Genomic DNA, 19,698 nt, shown 5'->3' with positions numbered 1-19,698 from the left:
CCTCCTCCGATATTTATGTGCATATGGTGAACTACGTCTTTTTTTATGTCTCTAAAAAACGAATTAATAAATAAAAGATTTTCCCCGGCTCAAAATAATATTCCTTATACAAATGTAACTTTGGGGTTAAGGGAACATGGAAAAGTAAATGAAAAGCTAAATGTACAACCTTCACCATATTATAAATATGACATACAAAGACACTTAGCTTTGTGATGCCAAGTTAGCAATCCAATGCACCACTGCTGATCTGTGCAATAGTAAAGACATGAAAATGGAACTGAGCTGAAATAAATAACAACTAGATCTGCCTGTTAAAATGATTCTAAATCCTGGTTTTTATATCGGGATTGGACCCATATCCAATGAGATATCAACTAGTGCTTTCCTAAGTGCTGGCAATTTAACAGAACATTACATTTTTCATGCATTACTCTGTAGAAAACTGTTCTAAAAGCACTGAAAATCTGCCTCATTCTTAACATCCAAGATTGCATCGTAGAATTTTCCCTCACGATCTCAGAGTGTGTCTGTGCTCGTAATGGGGCACACAGCTGTGCAGCTAGTCTTGCACCCTGGTAATGATCCTGCTAACAGGAACTGGATGTCCCATGTTTACACAGTCTTGTCAACTTCTGTTCACGTCCCTGGAGAAAATGCTGCCTGACATTAAAAATCTGGTTTTATGCTGCTGGCTTCAGTGTCCAGTGTGTCAGCAGAGTGCAGGTTCAGTCTGCAGAATAAAATCAGGAGTGAAAAGTCTGCTGCAAAACCGAATGACAATCGATTCAGCAATAATATCCCCGATCAAGCAAGCATTCAGTTTAAGTCCATTTAGCTCCATATCTGCCTGCGTAGGCACAATGGCGGTGGTGTTTTAGTGGCCTCTGCTGTCATTAGGGAAAAGAAAATCATTTGCTTCATGTGGTGTTGAAAGAAGTGACTTTGAAGTCTCTGTTCCTCTGTTCTCTCAAATCTCTCATAAATGTTCTACATATTAGTTATTATTGTAATTGAGTTGTTTTTGAAAATTAAATACAGCTTTCAAATGTAGCTCAATATAATAAATAAAAATTAAGATTGAAATGAAAATATTTTTATGACCTGTCTGTCAAAATCCTTTGACAGATTTGAAAGTCTAATGTGACCTACAATTCCTACCGCACGTCACACCACCACAGCGGCTTTCTACATATGTAAGAGCGGATTATTTATGTCAGTCTGGGAACGGCTCTCACAGAAAGGGGTAAACTGCATAATGTGAAGCATAGAAGTCAGTCATTCATCAACCACCTGTCAGAAAAAAAGCATCATCATGTTGATGGTGTATGAGCAGAAGAGCTTGGTGAGGCAAATTAAAGATGTACAGCAACTTTCTGAATTCGGGCAACATTTTTATTTTATACGTAGTGGGAATTTTCTAATAAGGAAACAGAATAAAAAACATGAAATTCTGATAAAAGTCAGAAAGGCTACTGAGTCGTAACGGATACGCTTTTTTCTTCTTCTCTTCGTTCTAAAAGATCTTAACGCTTTAAATTGATTTTGGCTTTTGCTCTTCGCTCATAAATAATAGGTTCATGTTATTTGCAATTTGGAGAATTTATGTAGTATAAAGTGATTAGACAACTGACTGAGAAGCTTCCTCATAGCCTATAGGGTGCTCATATTTGCTACATAAATCATAGATGGATGGATAAATGGGTAAAAAAAAAAACTACAGTCCCTACAAAGCAGCAACATATAGCCCACATACAGCTGCACAAACCAAGTGGATATGCAGCTCCTCCTAACAGTATTAACATATACAAGCTACTTGCTCTACAGGAATAAATATTTAATTAACCTTTTGAGCCATGGAGACTCTAATCAACTTCCACTACACGATTAAAATTTTTCCCTCCTATCAGATTGCAAATATATTTATTTCGCTAATGAGGACTTATGCCAGACTTTGCTACATCTGTGGCCCAGACAAAACAGCCATCAAACTGTCAATCTTTAAAAGCAATTAACACTGAGCAACTCGAGGAAACCAAATGAGAGGAGTCAAAAGAAACCAATCACCTACTTATTTTCAGTTTCTTGGGGGAATATGTAGATAAAATCAAGTATTCCCAATGATATCCCGCAGTCACATTGCCCAGATAGAAAAAAAAAAGTTTGAAAAAGACAAGCTTCACCTCACATGCAATTAGTAACTCATTTCAAATAACAAGTATCCTCACCTCTGCAGATTGGCACCGGGAAGTCCCACACTGACACGCCAGCTGCATTGGTGACACAGGTGAGGAGCGAATGCCCATCAAGGACATAACCTGTGACACATCGGTAACGGATCTTGTCACCTACGTTGAACTGAGTTCCATTCAGTATGCCTTTGGGTGGAACTCCTGGGTTTCCACACGAGCTGCTTCTCAGCTCTGGAACATGAAAAAAAAAAAAGAAAAAGAGCATTGGTAAGAATACAAATATGCTGGTGTCACAGGGTTCCCTTAATTAGATGTGCATTAATAAATACAGTTAAAGGGACAATTCACCCTAGACTCAAATGTGAATAATTTTACTGTACTATCATTTGGAGATATTGCTATACCCTGTTCTTGAATACAGTGGAACAAACTGGTGATTTCCTTATGCAAAGTCCCTAAAACAAAAGTGCAAGCATCTCATCACTTGCAGATGCATGCTTCGTTCTGAAATAAGATAAGATAAAATAACCTTTATTAGTCCCACATGTGGGAAATTTGTGTTGTTACAGCAGTGGACAGTGCAAAGTTGCATAGAAAAATTAGAGAAAAAACACTGGAATAATATATCTATGAGATACTGTACACAATAGAATAGAATAAAATAAAATAAAATACTATATACAATCGAATAAAATAGACATATTAAAAAAACTACATTAGTACAATCTAAAAGAAAAGAAAAAGCAAGACAATAAAAACTGGGACATGAAAGAAGGCATTGCAGCTTCACACTATAATATTTTTTGCTGTATGCTTTTTAATGGCTGCTTTGGTTTTTAGTAGGCATCATTTTCATAAATTCATTATCACAGAAATCATCACAGCATCAAGTTTAGCGTCTAAAATTTGTAGTATTGACAAGTATTAACAAAAGCCCTTGACTGACAGAAAGAAAAGTCATGTTTATCTATATTACTCCATTAATTCAGTCGTCTTCCCTGTTGTGTTCTCTGAAAAACACTAACAACATGGCAAAATCTACAGCAGTCTACAGTGCAGACTGTAACTTAAGGTTATGTATATAACCCCGGTTCTCTGGGTAGCATGAGTGAGTGTCTCACTATGGGAACGCCTCCTGCGTGACCTCATCAGAAGCTCAAATAGGGCTTTGGAGCGTGATGTCACGGAGGTGGGCATGGAAAGGATTTTGGCCCGATCCGCCATTTTGGGGGTCTAAGTGAAAAAGGAGCGAAAGCATAGTCATGGTTCGTTCTTGCTGTGTGGTCTGCTGCAATGTTCGATCGCACGACCCCCAAGAGAATAAGCTTGAAAAGGGTTTGTCTTTTCATTCTTTCCCAACCTGGAAGCAACATGAGGCAGCTCGTGTATCGATGTTACCAAACGAAGGCGTCTAGCCTGGATAGGAGCTGTGAGACGAGCTGATATCCAGTTCTCTTCCATCTCCAAATATCTGTTGATGCTCCTGACATTTTCATTCCGGTAAGTTCTAAATATGTTCATATCACTCTTTATAGCCTATTAGTTTTATTTTTGATGCACTCTGAGCTCATAGCAAATTATAACAAACATCCTACTGAGTGATTTTGCAGAACTACCTTCTATTTATTAGAGTTGCTAATTATTTGGCATTATTGCAGCAAACCAGCCTATGAAATGGATGAAACATCATGACTGGGTTCCAGCACTACACAAGGGACCTGCTTCAAACATACCACCATGCCAATCAGATTACTTCTTCCATGTGAGGGTGAAGAGGTGACCCTTCTGGATAAGATGGTGAAGGTTTGCTGCGTTTTGGTGAACAGTGTGGTAGTAAAACCAGGGGAAAATGAAACCTGCTCCTGTTAAATATTCTTAAGTCTTGTGCTGTATAAATACCGGTATGTTTTTCAAAAGATACAGTAAATAAAGTAATGTTAGTAGTGGGTGATATCATGTAAACACTGTCATGATTTTATGTAAACATTTTGTCATTTGTAAACTATAGATGATTTTACATTGTAACTGATGTCATGTTCTATAAAGTGGTTTTATTTAAAAAAAAAAAAAAAGAGCAAAAATTAGTTTGTTTCTTTATTCAACTTTTGAACAGTGATACTCAGTCAGTACATATTCAGGAAATGCAAATTATTTACACACCAGTGCACTACAGGCATAAATCTAGACCCCTAGATAAAACATTATGGCATTATAGCAGTGACAACTCCTCCACAGTAGCAGGTGGGATTTTTCTTTTTTGAGGACGGCTCCTTTTACCTGTCACTACGGATGGTCTGTTTATGTTTTGATCAAGAGCCTTTTTTTGGGCAGCTGAAGAGGAGAAGTCTATCTTATGGCCAACCTCTGGCTGTATCTTGGTCACATTACCCAGCAAAACCCAGTATGCAGGTTCATCTGTAACAGTCCTTGTGCCACAGATCAACACTGTTGCTTCTACTTTAAACAGAAGAGCAGTGACGTGGGTGCAGGTCTCCGCGACTCCGGCCTTACGGGTGCAGTGGGCGGCTTCAACCTTCCCTGTGATGCTCACAGTGACCCATCGCTGCAATGCTGGTTCATTCAGTCTTTGAGAGTGCAGTACCTGAAACACACACAAAGTTCATTTAAAGACAAGAACTATGAGCCAAGGCCGACATAAATGTGTTTTATCTACTTTATCATAAATGTAACAAAGTGTTTAGAAAGTTAGCACATACATGTAATTTTTCATTTCTTTATGTGTCCATCTACATGTTATAGTGTAAATCTGCCTGTTCTCTGTCAGAAACCTGCCTGCAGAAAATGAACCTAAAGTATGTAATGCAAGGATGTCATCACTGTAGAGATGGAGAAAGCATAAAGTGACAATTAAGAGTCACTTAATATGATAAGGAGATTCTGCAGGTCATTAATCAATGTATAAAATTAAAATAAAATGTATTTTTAGTGACACAAGATACAAATATGGAAGCAAGATGCATAATTAGGATTACTTATAATAAACATTAATAAATCATTGCAATTTCTTTAACCATAGAGAATAACTAAATCCTTCAGGACAATGTCACATCAATGCACTGAACTCACTATGTTATCCCTCTAACAGCCTCCACATGTTCTCACTGTAATTTCCCCTCATGAATAAATTTATGCTGCACTAATGTGAATGTTTGCAGGGAAATCAAACGCATTTTACTCGCAGTACTCGAGCTGACTTACCTTTGTTTGAATGACGACTTGTACGGCGTATTTCATACGGGTCCACATTTTCTGTAGGTACCGCCGCTTCGCCTCTGAACGAAATCGGTCTCTATACAGTCCATTCTCTTTTGAGCTGCTTTTAAGCATCTTGTAATCGTCGTTCCAACACAGTGTGTTTGTTTTGATTCGTAGACCCCGAAAATGGTGCCGCGCTCCCACAATGCATTGCGGCGTGACGTCAACTCCAAAGCCCTATACCATTACGCCAGCCCTTACAGGCTGGCTAGGTGACGCCAAAGTCAGGAGGGGCCAGTGCCTCCCTATATAATAGGTTGACATAGCGTCAGATGTCATTCAAAACAAGCCCACCTCTTCCTCGCTTCCATAGCAAGGAGGGCGGTCTGGTGAGACACTCACTCATGCTACTCAGAGAACCGGGGTTATATACATAACCTTAAGTTCTCTTTCATAGCATTCGTTTCGTGTCTCACTATGGGAGAAATACTGACTCCCGGATTGCCAGACATGCCTGTTAAGATGACAACTGACCCCAACAGCACTTCACAGGGGAGAAGCCCCCACCCGGGAAGAGCCTGCACTGAGGACTGAATGCGCTAGGTTAGGTGCCGTCACATCTAACCTGTAAAACCTAGCAAATGTATTAGGTGAGGTCCAGCATGCAGCTGCACACACCTCCTGAATAGAAAGTCCCCTAAAGAGAGCCCATGAGGTTGCCAGACCTCTAGTGGAATGGGCACGCAAGCCAGCAGGGGGCTGAAGGCCCCTGCTAGTATAGGCCAGGGCAATTGCTCCTACTATCCATTGGGAGAGGCGCTGTTTAGACACAGGCTTTCCCATATGTGGTTTAGCCCAGGACACGAACAGCTGGTCACTTTGTCTGACACTCTGGGTTCGGTCCATTTAAATGCGCAGAGCACAGACTGGACACAAGGTATGCAGCCGCTGTTGCTCCTCTGAGGAGAAAGGCGGTGGGCAAAAGGCCGGCAGTTCTATAGGGGAACATGTGCCGACAACCTTCGGCCTCACTGGCCACTCCACCGAAGATGGCGTTTTGCCACCCCCTTGTGGTCGCAGCGCGAAACATACGCCATCACCTCTGTCACAGGCGAACGAGGTCACGGGCTCATCTGCATCATCACAGCCGTGGAAACGCGAGTCTCCACGGGCTGCGTTATGGCAGACGTTGCTCTGTTTTTTTCATGTGTTTTGCAACACTCAACAGCGCCCTCGGCAAACTGCCTGGATGCGCATGTCGGGGCTTTTTTAATACAGAATGCACGAAACAAGTGCTTGTGAAACAACACTGCGAACTTTGGCTCTCTTTCCCTCTGGCGGGTCCGGTGACAGGAACGCCGGCCCGAGTTAAGCACTCCGTGTGGAACATGTCCCGTTGAACTTGCTCTGGAACGGAGCTGGGAGGCGGCAGGGCGGCCCATGAAGGGGGGAAACTGGGTTTGCTCCCGCCTAGAGGAGAGGCTGTCAGGCCGGCCGCTTCTTCCTCCTCACGATCGCGACAGCGGGGGGAGGAGGAGGGGCCACTTGAGGTCTGGCCTGGGGAGACTGTTTCCGAGTCCATGGATTCTTAGGTGCCCCGGCAGCCTGGGGGGCTGCCTGCGTCTTAGGCACTTTGGGAACCCTAAAGCGGGGACGGGGCAAGACGCTGCCTACGCGAATGACTGGCGCGGTGCTGCTAGCGTGGCGTGCTGGGCCCTCCTCGGCAGGCAGAGTTTCAGAGCCTCATCATCTCTCTTTTTCTCCTCACATCTCTTCTGAATGGCTGTAACAGCCGCATTGAAGAGACCTTGAGGGACGACAGGGGTGTCGAGGAGTTCCTCTTTCTCCTTGGTCATCAGGTTGGTGAGCCTGAGCCAGCGTGGTTGCTCCTGAAGAACCATGAGGCCCATGGCTCTCCCAGTTGTGGAGGCGGAGGACATGGTCAGTTATAACGCAGATTTCTTCCCACACTGTAGTATCTGGTTCAAGGTTCAAGGTTCAAGGTTCTTTATTATTTGTCACATGCATAGTTATACAAGTATAACACACAGTGAAATGTAGCCTGACACGCTCCTCGACATGTGCAAAAATTGGGGGGGGGGGGGGTGTAGAGGAAGAACATTATATATATACAGTGGGGCAAAAAAGTATTTAGTCAGCCACCGATTGTGCAAGTTCCCCCACCTAAAATGATGACAGAGGTCAGTAATTTGCACCAGAGGTACACTTCAACTGTGAGAGACAGAATGTGAAAAAAAAATCCATGAATCCACATGGTAGGATTTGTAAAGAATTTATTCATAAATCAGGGTGGAAAATAAGTATTTGGTCAATAACAAAAATACAACTCAATACTTTGTAACATAACCTTTGTTGGCAATAACAGAGGTCAAACGTTTACTATAGGTCTTTACCAGGTTTGCACACACAGTAGCTGGTATTTTGGCCCATTCCTCCATGCAGATCTTCTCGAGAGCAGTGATGTTTTGGGGCTGTCGCCGAGCAACACGGACTTTCAACTCCCGCCACAGATTTTCTATGGGGTTGAGGTCTGGAGACTGGCTAGGCCACTCCAGGACTTTCAAATGCTTCTTACGGAGCCACTCCTTTGTTGCCCGGGCGGTGTGTTTTGGATCATTGTCATGTTGGAAGACCCAGCCTCGTTTCATCTTCAAAGTTCTCACTGATGGAAGGAGGTTTTAGCTCAAAATCTCACGATACATGGCCCCATTCATTCTGTCCTTAACACGGATCGGTCGTCCTGTCCCCTTGGCAGAAAAACAGCCCCATAGCATGATGTTTCCACCCCCATGCTTCACAGTAGGTATGGTGTTCTTGGGATGCAACTCAGTATTCTGCTTCCTCCAAACACGACGAGTTGAGTTTATACCAAAAAGTTCTACTTTGGTTTCATCAGACCACATGACATTCTCCCAATCCTCTGCTGTATCATCCATGTGCTCTCTGGCAAACTTCAGACGGGCCTGGACATGCACTGGCTTCAGCAGCGGAACACGTCTGGCACTGCGGGATTTGATTCCCTGCCGTTGTAGTGTGTTACTGATGGTGACCTTTGTTACTTTGGTCCCAGCTCTCTGCAGGTCATTCACCAGGTCCCCCCGTGTGGTTCTGGGATCTTTGCTCACCGTTCTCATGATCATTTTGACCCCACGGGATGAGATCTTGCGTGGAGCCCCAGATCGAGTGAGATTATCAGTGGTCTTGTATGTCTTCCATTTTCTGATGATTGCTCCCACAGTTGATTTGTTCACACCAAGCTGCTTGCCTATTGTAGATTCACTCTTCCCAGTCTGGTGCAGGTCTACAATACTTTTCCTGGTGTCCTTCGAAAGCTCTTTGGTCTTGGCCATGGCGGAGTTTGGAGTCTGACTGTTTGAGGCTGTGGACAGGTGTCTTTTATACAGATGATGAGTTCAAACAGGTGCCATTCATACAGGTAACGAGTGGGGGACAGAAAAGCTTCTTACAGAAGACGTTACAGGTCTGTGAGAGCCCGAGATTTTCCTTGTTTGAGGTGACCAAATACTTATTTTCCACCCTAATTTACGAATAAATTCTTTACAAATCCTACCATGTGGATTCATGGATTTTTTTTTCACATTCTGTCTCTCACAGTTGAAGTGTACCTCTGGTGCAAATTACTGACCTCTGTCATCATTTTAAGTGGGGGAACTTGCACAATCGGTGGCTGACTAAATACTTTTTTGCCCCACTGTGTGTATGTATAATACACTGGGTGAATGTGCAGTAGTAGCAGCAAGCAGGTGAATTCTGTACATTAATATGAATAGATATCTGACTTAGCTGGTTTAGTTGTCATGTCCTCTTCTAGCTCAGCTTGGTAAGCCATTAGCATAGAGGAGGCGTTGTCTTGTAGCACTTATCTGTAAGGCTGTAAGACTGGAAGCGGTCTGCTTTGGAGGGGAGAGATGGGGCCGATGAGGGCAGAGACGTCTTCGGGTGAAGATGGCGGAGGTTGATAGACTCCATCGCCTCACAATCCAGCAGGGAGCTCCCCACAATGGGGTGTTTCTCACTGTAAGGTTTTGCTTTCCACGTCACCGCTATCTCATCGAGTAGCTCCGGGAAAACAGGCAACACATGCTTCCCCGTCTTTTTCGCCTTCGGCAATTTCTTTCCGTCAAAATGAGACTTTACAACCTCTGTTTGTATGGCGGGCCACGGGATGTTGAGCCTAGCAGCTGCACGCTTGCACGTAGAGATCCAGGGGAGATGGCGATGTCGGTTTTTCAAGCTCGCCGGTAGCCGAGGGCTTTGCAGCCCAGCTGATGCTAGCCAGGGAGGTGGAATCTTCCTCCTCGCCGTTGTCAGACAGCAGGAGCTCCGAGTTAGCCGACTCATCTCCGTCCTCGTTGGCATCTCCTCCCCAGGTGACTCCAGCATCGGGGAAAAACTCACGATCTCCGTGTGCCTCCAGCGACAGGAAAGCGGTCGCGATGGGCTGAGGGTCTGCCTCTGCCCAGCTCGGCCCTGGCGTTGCGGCCAAATCATCGGGCATCTCAGTTTCTCCTTGCGCCGCAGCAGCCTCCCAAGGGTCGCCACCCAACAGGTTAGTCTGGCGAGCTAGCCTGCGGCGGAGTAGTTTGCGTGGGAAAGCCGCGCAGTGGATACAGTCTTGTGCGGGCGTCAAGGCAGCCTGAGCGTGAGATAAACCCAGGCATGCCGCACACACGGGGTGTGTATCCCAGGCAGAAATCTTCTTGCCGCAAGGACAGAGTTTTGCAACTTCGTTGGCAGTCGTAGCCATGGTTAGCTAGAGGGTTGCACACGTTAGCGAGACTGACACTGAGTGCGGAGAATATTGCTATTCCTCGATAACGTGGGGTGAAAAGTGTTGCTACTTTTCTACAGGTATTGCTACCTAATGTGTAAAACCGCTAGCGTCGAAGGGTATTGCTACTTGCAACTTGGCACCAGCACTAGCTACAGAACAGTATTACTACTGCTTGTATGCTAGTGGACAACTGAAAAGCTGGGAACAAAGCACCCAGCGACTGAGTTGTTCACTCGAATCTGTGGACAGTTGAGCTTTAGCACCCAACAGCACAGTTGTCTACAGGCTTCTGTGAGAAGCGAGAAGAGGTTTTTGAATGACATCTGATGCTATGTCAGCCTATTATATAGGGAGGCACTGGCCCCTCCTGACATGGGCGTCACCTAGCCAGCCTGTAAGGGCTGGCGTAATGGTATTTGAGCTTCTGATGAGGTCACGCAGGAGGCGTTCCCATAGTGAGACACGAAACGAATGCTATGAAAGAGAACTACTACACCAGTGGCATATTTTTTATAATTTTGTTTTTCTAATTGTCAGGCACTATGCATGAGTGCAACAACAAGTAACACATACTTTTTCATGCACTGCCTCCAAACAGCAGTACTAAATGCACATTAGCTGATTATTAGTTGTTAGTTAATTAGTTGATTCCCTTGCTTTGCCTGTGAATACTAACTGTGTCAGCTGTCAGTGCTTTATCTGCAAGATATGTTGAAAATCTGGCTCTAATGATGGCTGTGCATAGCTACTGCTATATATTGCTGGTGTACTTTGTATATGCTTGATATCAGACCAGCTTCTCTGTGAAATAACAGTGTTGTTAAACATTACGGTAAAAGAAAATAAGTCATTGTAGGCATGGTGTCTTTGTAAAGATCAGAGTTTATTGGCTTTCCTGTTTTTCCTTGCACATTTTGTTAGGTGATTAACCTTTCATAGACAAATATTGCATGTTTATCAAATTATTTTTATGACCACAATCTTTTACAAAAACAGCCTTAACTAATGCAAAAACTCCAGTATAAATCATCATTTTTAATTATCTTTTTCATATGGGTGCTGCCACCAGAGTGTTGGGATCATGCTAATATTCAGCTGTGGACAGTTTTTAATATTCAGCTGAACATGAGCCATAAACATATCTGCAAATCAAACAGATCCTCTGTGTGAATATTCTTTTTTAATCACTTGATCTCACTCTGACTAAGATACATTAGACCAATCTAAACGCAGTAAGACTCCACCGTGAGATAAAGGTGGCTATAGTAAAAGAAGAAAAAGATTCTCACATAACATTAAATATGACATGTAGCTATCAGTTACTTCTGAACTCCTACATTTTGAGTGCTGTGTTAATGGGATATCTACTACACAGTCATTTTTATGAATGTAACCCAAGTTAAATTAAAACTCAGAATTTAAATGTTGTACCCTTCAAATAATCTCACAGTGAGTGATCTAAGGCACTGAACTTGAATAACAAATGATTTTTCTTTTTTTCTTTTTTATGTCCTGGATGGAAACATTGGGCTGAACCTCTGGAACTAATTGGCAAGAGGTTTGTAACCTGATTCCATATAAAGGAGCATCTTAGACAGGCAGAGTTAGTCAGATGTAAAGATATACAGAGGTTTAGCCCCCCCAAAAAACAGTCCGTAAATTATGTTACAATTTCAAAGTAATGTGACTTAATGCAAATTGCAAAGACTGTGAACAGCTCATCATCCACAGTACATAATATCAAAAGATTCTGAGAATCTGCAGAAATCTCTGTGTGCAAGGCACAAGGCTAAAAAAATCAATATTGAATGCCCCCTCATCGTCAAACCCTCAGGCAGCACTACATTAAAAACTGGCATGCTACTGTCATGAAAATCACTGCATGGGCTCAGGAACACTTTTAGAAACCATTTTCTGTGAACACAGTTCAATCCACAAATGCAGGTTAAAGCTCTGACATGCAAAGAAGAAGCCATATGTAAATATGATAAAGAAACACTGCTGTCTTTCTGGGCCAAAGCTCATTGAAAATGCACTGTGAGGAAGTGGAAAACTGTTCTGTGGCCCCACAAAATGAAATTTGAAATTCTTTTTTTGAAAACGCAGACATTACATCCTCCAGACTAAAGAGGAGAAGGGAAATCTTGTTAACTGCTCATTATCAGCACTCAGTTTGAAAGCCTGCATCTCTGATGGTATGGGGGTGCATTGGTGCCTATGGAATTGGCAGCTTATACATCTAGCAAAGGCCCCATAAAAGTATATACATGTTATAGGGCAACATATGCTCCCATCCAGATGATGTCTTTTTCAGGGAATGGCCTACATATTTCAGCAAGACGATTATAAACATCTTACTGCACCTATTACAACAATTTGGCTTTACAGTAGAAGAGTCTGGGTGCTAAACCAGCTGCCTGCCTTCCGGAGCTTTCACTATCTGAAAACATTTGGTGTATCATGAAACGAAAACTATGGCAAAGAACACCCAAAAATGTTGGTCAATTAGAATTCTGTATGAGGCAAGAATGAGATAATATTCGTCTCCCAAAAACACAGCAGCCATTCTCCTCAGTTGCCAGATGTTTATGGAGTGTTGTTAAAAGAAGACGGATAAACATGGCTGCTTACCAACTTCTTTCAGACATTTTTTGAGACACGTTTCTGCCAACAATTTCAAAATGAGCCATTTTATTCTTAAAATGTCTTTCTTTTATTTGTTTTTTGTGAACAAAAGATGTTTTTTTTTGGAAATCATTGCATTCTATTTTTATTAGAATTTTACACAGCCTTACAACCTTTTTGGAACTAGGGATATGCATATTTTAAACACTTTGTTGCCATTATCCCCTTCTTAAAGCTACCGTATTTCCCGGACTACAAAGCGCACCTGAATATTAGCCGCACAAGCTAAACTCAGGGGAAAATCCTGTTTTGTACATACATTAGCCGCACCTGACTAAAAGCCGCAGGTGTTTCAATAATGACTTATCATATGTAAGAGAATATGCACAAAGGGAATTGTCAGGAAAGAGATGGCGCTACTTGTACGGCACTATGTTGCCTGGCGGATGAACATGTGACCAACATACCACTCTTGAACCCCGATAGTGTGTGTCTGATCACATGCCCTTCCGCCAGGCAACGTAGTGCCGTACAACAGCGGAACAAACAAAACAAATCGTCTTACGATATGACAAAAATCATGGACAATCCATAGAAAAGCCACACCTGACTAAAAGGCGCAGGGTTCAAAGCTTGTGCAAAAAGTAGCGGCTTGTAGCCCGACAATTACGGTAAATATCAATCAAGAAGCCACGCACTAGAAATTACAAGGTCTACCCACTTCTTCTCAATGACAGAGTCTGATTATTATATTCTGAGGATACCTGGAAGGACTTTTTTTGATAAAGATAAACTGTAAGTTGTCATTAACCACTGTAATGAGCTATTCCATCCTGTAGGTTTTTTTTTAACATCATTTTCTGGGATATATTTCAGTTTTATTGGAGAATCCGAATTTCTTCCCAGTGTTTCTCCAGCACACATCCAGCGTGGCTAAATTGTACTTTTCTTTCAAACCAGTTTGCAGGACAATAAGCAATTTTTTTTTCTTGAGCAGTTACAGACAAAAAAAAAAAAAAAAGTTGAGCAGTTACAGACAGGGCAGCACGGTGGTTAGCACTGCTGCCGGACAGCAAGAAGGTCCTGAGTTCAATTCTACCATCAGGCCGGGGTCTTTCTGTATGGAGTTTGCATGTTCTCCCCGTGTTTGCGTGGGTTCTCTCCGGGTACTCCGGCTTCCTCCCACCATCCAAAGACATGCAGCTTGTGGGGATAGGTTAATTGGATAATCCAAATTGCCACTAGGTGTGAATGTGCGAGTGAATGTGAGTGTGAATGGTTGTCTGTCCCTGTGTGTTGGCCCTGCGACAGACTGGCGACCTGTCCAGGGTGTACCCTGCCTCTTGCCCTATGACAGCTGGGATAGGCTCCAGATGGTGCACTTAAGATCATTTGCCTGTTGCATGAGCCAGTTTCAGTGAAGCTGTAGCTGTTGGACGGATGGCCTCACATTTGACTCTAAAACACTTTAATATACAGAGGAATTCATGGCAAACTCCTACGGCTACAGCTGCAGAAAAGCCCCGAATCATCACCTCTCCACCTCCATGCTTGGCAGTTGGTATGAGGTGTTTGTACATATTTTATTTTTTTTTTTGTTGAATATTGCATGATCTGACCTTGGAGTGATTTTCCCACAATGCTCTAGACCAGCAAGCTGCCAAAACGTCTGCTTTTATAGACACGATAGGTCTGGCTGCTACTTATCCTCTTAAGGCCTAAAGAAGCAAGAAAAGTGTACTTAGTTTTTTTATTTTTTTTTTGTTTTGGGGGTTTATTGTTCTAAATAATCAGTTTGCTAGCAAAAAGAGTGTGAATTAAATTAATAACACCAAAATTGTAAAAAAAAAAATTGTGTCCTTTGGCTAGTCAATTGTAAACAAGGACCAAGCATATAAACATTGACTTTTAGTGACTGATAATGTAATAGCATATAATTCACATAATTTTTTTATATTCACATATGTCAGCCAACATTTCCTTGTCATCTTATCTCAACACCACTCCACAACTCTCATCAGAATAGAAAAGACAGGTGGTTTCAAACCATGTCAATATAATGCCCCCCAAAGTAATATAGTGGTCAAATGTGTAGGTTTTTCTTTTGATGTTTTTTCCATTTGTTAAAAAATACATGAGACACTGTAGTTGTACAGTGTTTTTCAAAGACGTACAGATTTTTATGGTTAAAAACAGAACAAAAACCCGTTACATAACTGCATTCACAACAACTACAGTATTTAATCCACAGTTCTCGTGTAGAAAGGGTTATAAGACTTCATTCGTGGGAACTGATCACACAATCAAATAAAATTACTATTTTTGGTACGTACCATCTGTTTGGTAAACCTGGAATCAAAAAGGCATTTTTACACACATATAAACTGAGTTATCAGATGGATATATGAATGGATAAACAGATGGAGAGGGATATAGAGCAGTGTATTAGAGACCCTAATGCTGAAGTCACATTTCTAATGTTAATTTCCAGGATTTTTAAAGTTTGGGTGTTTTTTAATCCAATCACTAATCCTCTTCTCCCCACAGGTTTTCATAAACACATTCCTCTGTAATGATGTATGATATGTAATGAATGCAATATAAAAAATAAAGTACAAATATAATGCACTGTTAATAAAGCATGTGTGACTTTTTTTTAAATTATCTTGAGAAAATGCCAACTACTGCTGGTAAAATACTAATGCTTAAACAGATCTAATGCTACAGTGACCATTTGTTCACCTACCATACACTGTAGCTTTACTTATTGTATAAGGTTAAAAAAATTAAATAATACTAAAAAATATTAATTACTTTCTAAAGAAGGCACAAAGAATTTCAGGTTGATTGCATTTTCTTTGAGACTGCTAAATGAAACATTGGGAGCAATATATTGCATTCTCATATTATGATGCCAACTTGAAACATTCTTTTAAACTTATATAGTAGAAAGTCTAAAGGGGTCCATGTGTAATGGGCCTTTTTATGCATGCACATTATTAATGCAGACACATGATTAATTCTAGGTGACACATTGTACGATGTCACTTAGATATATGGTACAATAATAAGATCATTTAAAATACCCGTCTGTCTTATGTAAACCTGAGGACAAAGACAGTAGAATATAAACTTGTCGCTTGTAGTAGCTTATTGTTGACCGATGCCTACATGCGAGGACAAAACAATCTCAGCCATTCATCTGTTGTTTTGAGGTTTTTTCCTAGTTTCAAATTATTAAATATAGCTATGTACTGCAGGCTGCAAGAAAAGTAGGCATCCCTGCATTGCACAGCATGATCCCGAACAACAAACAGAAACTACGTCTCTGTGGGAGCTACAGAGAGCCTGTGAAATTGAAATGTATTTGTTTGAAATATCAAATTTGTGAAGTTCAACAAAGTGTGACTAAGCACATCAAAGGCAATCTAAATATCTACAAACTCACCACAACAACCCTTTACAGTTTGATGCAGAGAATGTCAGATTTAAATTCAGCACAACGCTGAGCTGAAAATATTAGCATCCAAAAATAATCCGTACACGGCACAAAAAAAAAAAAAAAAAAAAAAAGGCAACCGGTCAGGGAGGCAGCTGTATGCACCAGATGTTATTCAGAAATGTCAATCACAAACTATTCTTTTTCCTGCAAAGCCTTCCATCATATCACTACCTTGTGACTGGACATCAACATTACTCGAATTGTCATATTCTTCGGAAAATACCAAAGGCACAGTGGGATTTAGCTATTTATCATTTATAGGCCAATTAAAAAAAAGTCTGCGTCAAGAGCCTGGCTGCTGAAACATGGTGCCAAGCATTCCTTGGATGACTTATTGCCACAGAAGTGTGCCAATGATGTTGAAAGAAAACAAGGTCAGCTGTTGAGCAACCAGTGCATAGCATACTGTACTTTATACTTATTACACATGTGTGTGGAGATGGAGGGTGAGGTTTGGGTGACCATAACACTGTGATCTCTCTCTCTATATCTATATATCTACATCTATCTATATATATAAAAGAATCCCCCATTTGCCCCTGCGGGTGGTCTATCCTTCAGGCTCGGGTTCTCTACCAGAGGCCTGGGAGCTTGAGGGTCCTGCGCAGTATCTTAGCTGTTCCCAGGACTGTGCTCTTTTGGACAGAGATCTCCAATGTTGTTCCTGGGATCTGCTGGAGCCACTCACCTAGTTTGGGAGTCACCGCACCTAGTACCCCGATTACCATCAGGACCACTGTTACCTTCACCCTCCACATTTTCTTGAGCTCTTCTCTGAGCCCTTGGTATTTCTCGAGCTTCTCGTGTTCCTTCTCACTGATGTTGCTGTCATTGGGAACCGCTACATTTATCACTACGGCCGTCTTCTTCTGTTTGTCTACCACTACTATGTCCGGTTGGTTAGCCACCATCATTTCCAAGGCATACATGGAACGCCATAACCAAGTGGCCGGCATAGTGGTGGTGGTGGTGGCCGGTGGTGGCTAACCAACCGGACATAGTGGTGGTAGACAAACAGAAGAAGACGGCCGTAGTGATAAATGTAGCGGTTCTGAATAACAGCAATATCAGGAAGAAGGAACACGAGAAGCTGGAGAAATACCAAGGGCTCAGAGAAGAGCTCGAGAGGATGTGGAGGGTGAAGGTAACGGTGGTCCCCGTGGTAATCGGAGCACTAGGTGCGGTGACTCCCAAGCTAGGCGAGTGGCTCCAGCAGATCCCGGGAATAACATCAGAGATCTCTGTCCAGAAGAGCGCAGTCCTGGGAACAGCTAAGATACTGCGCAGGACCCTCAAGCTCCCAGGCCTCTGGTAGAGGACCCGAGCTTGAAGGATAAACCACCCACAGGGGCGAGCTGGGTGTTTATATATATATATATATATATATATATATATATATATATATATATATATATATATATATATATATGTGTGTGTGTGTGTGTGTGTATACATATATATATATATACACACATATATAATATCCCTCATTCCCTAATATAAACAACTGTATTATACACAGGCATATTAGGAAAAAAAAGTAGAATTTTTATATATTTCAAGCTTTTCTCTCTAGAAGTTTAATATTTAAATCTACTATTATAATACATGAGGTCAGGCAGGAGACAGTTTTCAAAAAAAGGTTTAAAAAAAGAGTTTGACACTTATTTTGGTAAAACAGGAAAACATAGAGGGAAATGCAGAGCACTATTGTAACAGATGCTTGCACCTTATGGCATTTTTGCCCTTCCTCTTTCCTTCTTGCTTGGCAAGTCGCTCTTCAGCAATATCTGTCTCCCAATATACCCAGTATCTCTCCATCATACATGTCCAAATGAGCTTAATCTTCTTATTTTCACTTTGTGCATGACCCATCCTTTGTGAGCTGATATACTCATTCCTAGTCCTGTCTACCCTTGTCATTCCCAATGCAAATCCCAAGGAAAATCTTAGCAATCTTTAATTCACATTCCTCCAGATTTTTTACTTTAGAAAATGCTAAAAGAATTAGGCTGGAACATTGTCCCAAGTTGCTGTTTCTCACCGTGGTGCTAGTTAAGGCACATCGTTCAGCGTGAATTCATTTGAGAATTACTCGTACTATATTCACATGGGTACAATTAGAAATCAAGCAGACTTTGTGCTAGGGAGCTGGCTGGTTAAATGTCCATGTGTCCAGATTGCTTCAGGCATTTGGATTCTGAAATGCACATGCAACAGCTATAAAACATTTCCAGACCCCTTTTTGTGGTAAATACTTAAGTTGTATTCCTGCAGCAACAGAGCCCAGCGCATAAGGCGTTGGTTATGATTAAACATGCGAGCAAGGAACACGAGTGGGTTGTGGTCAGTGTACACAACAAGAGGTAACATGCTGGACCCCAGGTATACATGAAAGTGCTGAAGAGCCAACAACAAAGCCAGGGTCTCCTTTTCAATGGTGGAGTAGTTTAACTGATTTTTATTAAACTTGCGGGAAAAGTAACAAATGGGGTGGTCCAAACCCTGCAAGTCTTCTTGCAACAGCACTGCCCCAGCCCCGACAGCACTGGCATCAACCTCAAGTTTGAATGGTCGCGTCAAATCAGGTGCAGATAACACAGGGGTGTGGCAGAGAAGGGCTTTTGCACTCTCAAAAGCATCTTGACACTCACTTGACCATATAAACTCAACCTTTGGGCTGAGTAGGTCAGTCAATGGCTTGACTACAGAGGAGAAATTTTTACAAAAGTTTCTGTAGTTTCTGCACCATCCCTAAAAACCTACGCAACTCACGCCTGGTGGTAGGTGTGGGGAACTCTTTAATCACTGCCACTTTGGCATCAATGGGCCGGACCTGTCCACGTCCCACCTCCCTGCCCAAGTACGTCACTGTAGCTTTGGAAAACTCACACTTAGCTAAGTTGAGAGTTAGAGTAGCTTGAGCCAAACGGTGAAATCTCTGACGTAGAGTTTCCAAATGATCTTTCCATGTTTCTGTATAAATTACTAGATCATCTAGGTAGGTACTGCAGTTGGACAGGCCACGGAGGACTTTATTTATCAGCCTCTGGAAGGTGGCAGGAGCGTTACACATCGGGCTGGGTATCGTCACTGATTTCTAGAATTGATTCCATCCCGATTCACAAGGTCCTGAATCGATTCAATCCACGATTCGATTCAATTCGATTCGATTCGGGGAAATTTTGCCTCAGACAGTCAGAAATATTATAATTCTGATCACTTATCAATACATATCAATATTTTTATATCTATAAAAAGAAACCTGACACTTGTGAGATTTTATCAAAGGTGTAAGCATTACAGCAGATTCCTTTGTGTCAAAGTAACTGAGGATAAAACACAGA

At 42.0% G+C, this 19,698-nt stretch overlaps 1 protein-coding gene across 2 annotated transcripts in view; it reads right to left on the bottom strand.

Moving 5' to 3' along the window:
- The window catches only part of LOC147318685 (CUB and sushi domain-containing protein 3-like), a 255,640-nt gene that overhangs the window by 189,497 nt on the left and 46,445 nt on the right, over nt 1-19,698 (bottom strand). For both annotated transcript variants that reach the window (XM_086310755.1, XM_086310756.1), the window contains exon 4: nt 2,229-2,423. In XM_086310755.1, the coding sequence (XP_086166881.1) occupies nt 2,229-2,423 (195 nt within the window). The remainder of the gene's footprint in view (nt 1-2,228; nt 2,424-19,698) is intronic.

The sequence above is a fragment of the Aulonocara sp. 'chitande type north' Nkhata Bay genome, linkage group LG11 (assembly GCF_057382095.1).
Source record: "Aulonocara sp. 'chitande type north' Nkhata Bay isolate Kocher_YH1m ecotype deep benthic linkage group LG11, A_spYH_male_GT1.1, whole genome shotgun sequence".
Taxonomy (NCBI): domain Eukaryota; kingdom Metazoa; phylum Chordata; class Actinopteri; order Cichliformes; family Cichlidae; genus Aulonocara; species Aulonocara sp. 'chitande type north' Nkhata Bay.
Note: the sequence above shows the minus strand (reverse complement) of the source record. Positions and strands in the feature narration are given on the sequence as shown.